Source organism: Penaeus vannamei, chromosome 28, assembly GCF_042767895.1.
Source record: "Penaeus vannamei isolate JL-2024 chromosome 28, ASM4276789v1, whole genome shotgun sequence".
Lineage (NCBI taxonomy): Eukaryota > Metazoa > Arthropoda > Malacostraca > Decapoda > Penaeidae > Penaeus > Penaeus vannamei.
In genome coordinates this window covers 3,885,167-3,887,666 of record NC_091576.1, presented here as the reverse complement: position 1 = coordinate 3,887,666, position 2,500 = coordinate 3,885,167, and the positions used below count along the sequence as shown (strand labels likewise).

The 2,500-nt window shown below is 40.9% G+C and overlaps 1 protein-coding gene across 1 annotated transcript in view; it reads right to left on the bottom strand.

Annotated features, from left to right (window-relative positions):
* Positions 1-1,061: 1,061 nt before the first annotated feature.
* LOC138859146 (acanthoscurrin-1-like) overlaps positions 1,062-2,500 on the bottom strand; it is a 1,461-nt gene continuing 22 nt past the window's right edge. The window contains exons 1-3 of the mRNA XM_070141269.1: positions 2,450-2,500; positions 1,658-2,060; positions 1,062-1,140 (exon numbers count right to left, since the gene is read on the bottom strand). The exon at positions 2,450-2,500 is cut by the window's right edge and continues 22 nt beyond it. Coding sequence (XP_069997370.1) covers positions 1,139-1,140; positions 1,658-2,060; positions 2,450-2,494 — 450 coding nt within the window. The 5' untranslated portion in view covers positions 2,495-2,500 and the 3' untranslated portion in view covers positions 1,062-1,138. The remainder of the gene's footprint in view (positions 1,141-1,657; positions 2,061-2,449) is intronic.

The window sequence follows — 2,500 nt, the reverse complement described above, 5'->3', positions numbered from 1 at the left end:
TATATATATATATATATATATATATATATATATATATTTATTTATTTATTTATTTACACACACATACAGACACACTCACACAGACACACACACACACAAAAGACAAGTTGCAAAAAGGTGCCTTTGAGTATCCTGCCCCTGATGTATGATGAGACACCCTGAAGTGCCCGATGTGTGCAGAGCGAATACTCTCTACAATGAGATTTTGTTCGTTGCAGCTTCTACTCGCCCTGGCTGGTTTTATACTCAGAGATCGACAATGGCGTAGGTGGTGTTGTTGGATTAATAGTAATACCAGAATTCGCCGAAACAGTCCATTGCTGACGTCACGAAATGTGAATGCCAGTTGGCCAAAGTCGTACAGTAAACTTCAGGGCAAGAACTCGACTTATATATATATATATATATATATATATATATATATATATATATATATATATATATATATATATATATATATATATATATATATATATATATATATATATATGTATATATACATACATACATACATATATGTATATATGTATATATATATATATATATATATATATATATATATATATATATATATATATATATATATATATATATATATATATATATATATATATACATATATATATGTGTGTGTGTGTGTGTGTGTGTGTGTGTGTGTGTGTGTGTGTGTGTATGTGTGTGTGTGTGTGTATGTGTGTGTGTGTGTATGTATGTGTGTGTATGTATGTGTGTGTGTGTTTGTGTGTGTGTAAAGATATATTTGAGTACATATATTCATATATATATATATATATATATATATATATATATATATATATATATATATATATATATATATATACACATATACACACACACACACACACACATATGTGTGTGTGTGTGTGTAAAGATATATTTGAGTACATACATATATTCATATGTACGCACATACACACATACGTATGTACACTGATTTAATTTAATAATCTGTTGTCCTCACGATGTTCATAATTGCTCAAGCGTTTGTTTCCCGCACAAACAAGTGCACACAATATCTCAATGGATAACAAAAGCAAACAGTTGTTTTTTGTTTATTACCAATTACATTTGCCGAATGTTGCAGAAGTTGCGCCGAAGGGTCGTCTGGCTCCGGGGTTTCTGGCGAACGAAAGAAAAGGTGATGAGAATTCTGATTATCTATTATCATTATTACTATTATTATCATTATGATTATCATTATTTTTAAAGTGTGTTATGGAGGTACTTATCTGAGATGAAATGGCATTTTATTTCATTATTACTATTATCATTAATTTGTTTATTTGCTTTTGATTGTCAGTTTCTTTTTCCTAGCAAATTTCACTCCGCGACATTCCTGTGTTGCAAGCGTCACCGCCTGCAACTTCAGCGTCGCTCACGGGAATCGCCCCGCCCGTTCCCTCCGATCTGCCCTTTTAACTGTCGCCAGCATGCAATCAGTTCAGTTCAGTTAGATTTGCGAAGTCATGCTTCGCCCGGGCCTTTTCTCTGGGGTGGCCCGGCCTGTGTTAGCTATTTCTAGTTAACTCAGATGTTTTCTTTGAACTGCATGCTTACCGCGGTGGCTGGATTGCAAGCAAGCGATCCAGCTGCCATGGTGAAAGCATGCAAGAATCAACTTTGATTTTATACTTACAACGACCAAAGCCGCCTCCAAATCCCCCGCCGCCTCCTCCTCCTCCTCCGGATCCGCCTCCAAGTCCCCCGCCGCCTCCGAGTCCTCCTCCGGATCCGCCTCCAAGTCCCCCGCCGCCTCCGAGTCCTCCTCCTCCGTTGTGACCTCCACCACCTCCTCCTCCGAACCCTCCACCGGTTCCGCCGTTGTGGTTTCCACCGTGGTTTCCTCCACTGCCACCTCCACCATGGTGCCCTCCGCTGCCTCCTCCTCCGTGGTGGCCTCCGTGGTGTCCGCCGCCGTTGTGGCCTCCACCTCCGCCTCCACCGCCTCCTCCTCCGCCTCCTCCTCCCCCGAAGCGACGGGCCCGAGAGGCCGGCACCAGCAGCGCGAGGGCCAGCACCAGCGCCAGCGTTGGTCCCTTCTGTGGAAGTGTTAATGAGTTCTGAGAATAGATTTGTCACTCCCTTTAACTTCGGTTCGCGATTATCGCTTCTTAAATCAAAAGCTTTGTAAACTTAGGTGAATATACTTTCCAGATTTCTTTAAAGTGAACTCTCAGGCAAAGTCCCTTTCCTTTTCTGCTTCTTACATTCTTAAAGCCTTCTTGCAGCTTTACGGTTTCCACGCTTCCCTCTCACGATGGCCACCGACCTCTATCTCTGAATCTATCCCAACATGCACATGGCCACAGTATAATATTATGAGAAAAAGGCAAAACTCTCAGTGTGGATTTATGTGCTGGAGGACGCCATGGACCAGAGAAGTTCAAATGGATAGCGTTCAGATGCAGAACAACTGAACTGATCTTACCATCTTTGCAGGAAGGATTTCAGGCAGGGTCTGTCCTCTGTTCATCCACTG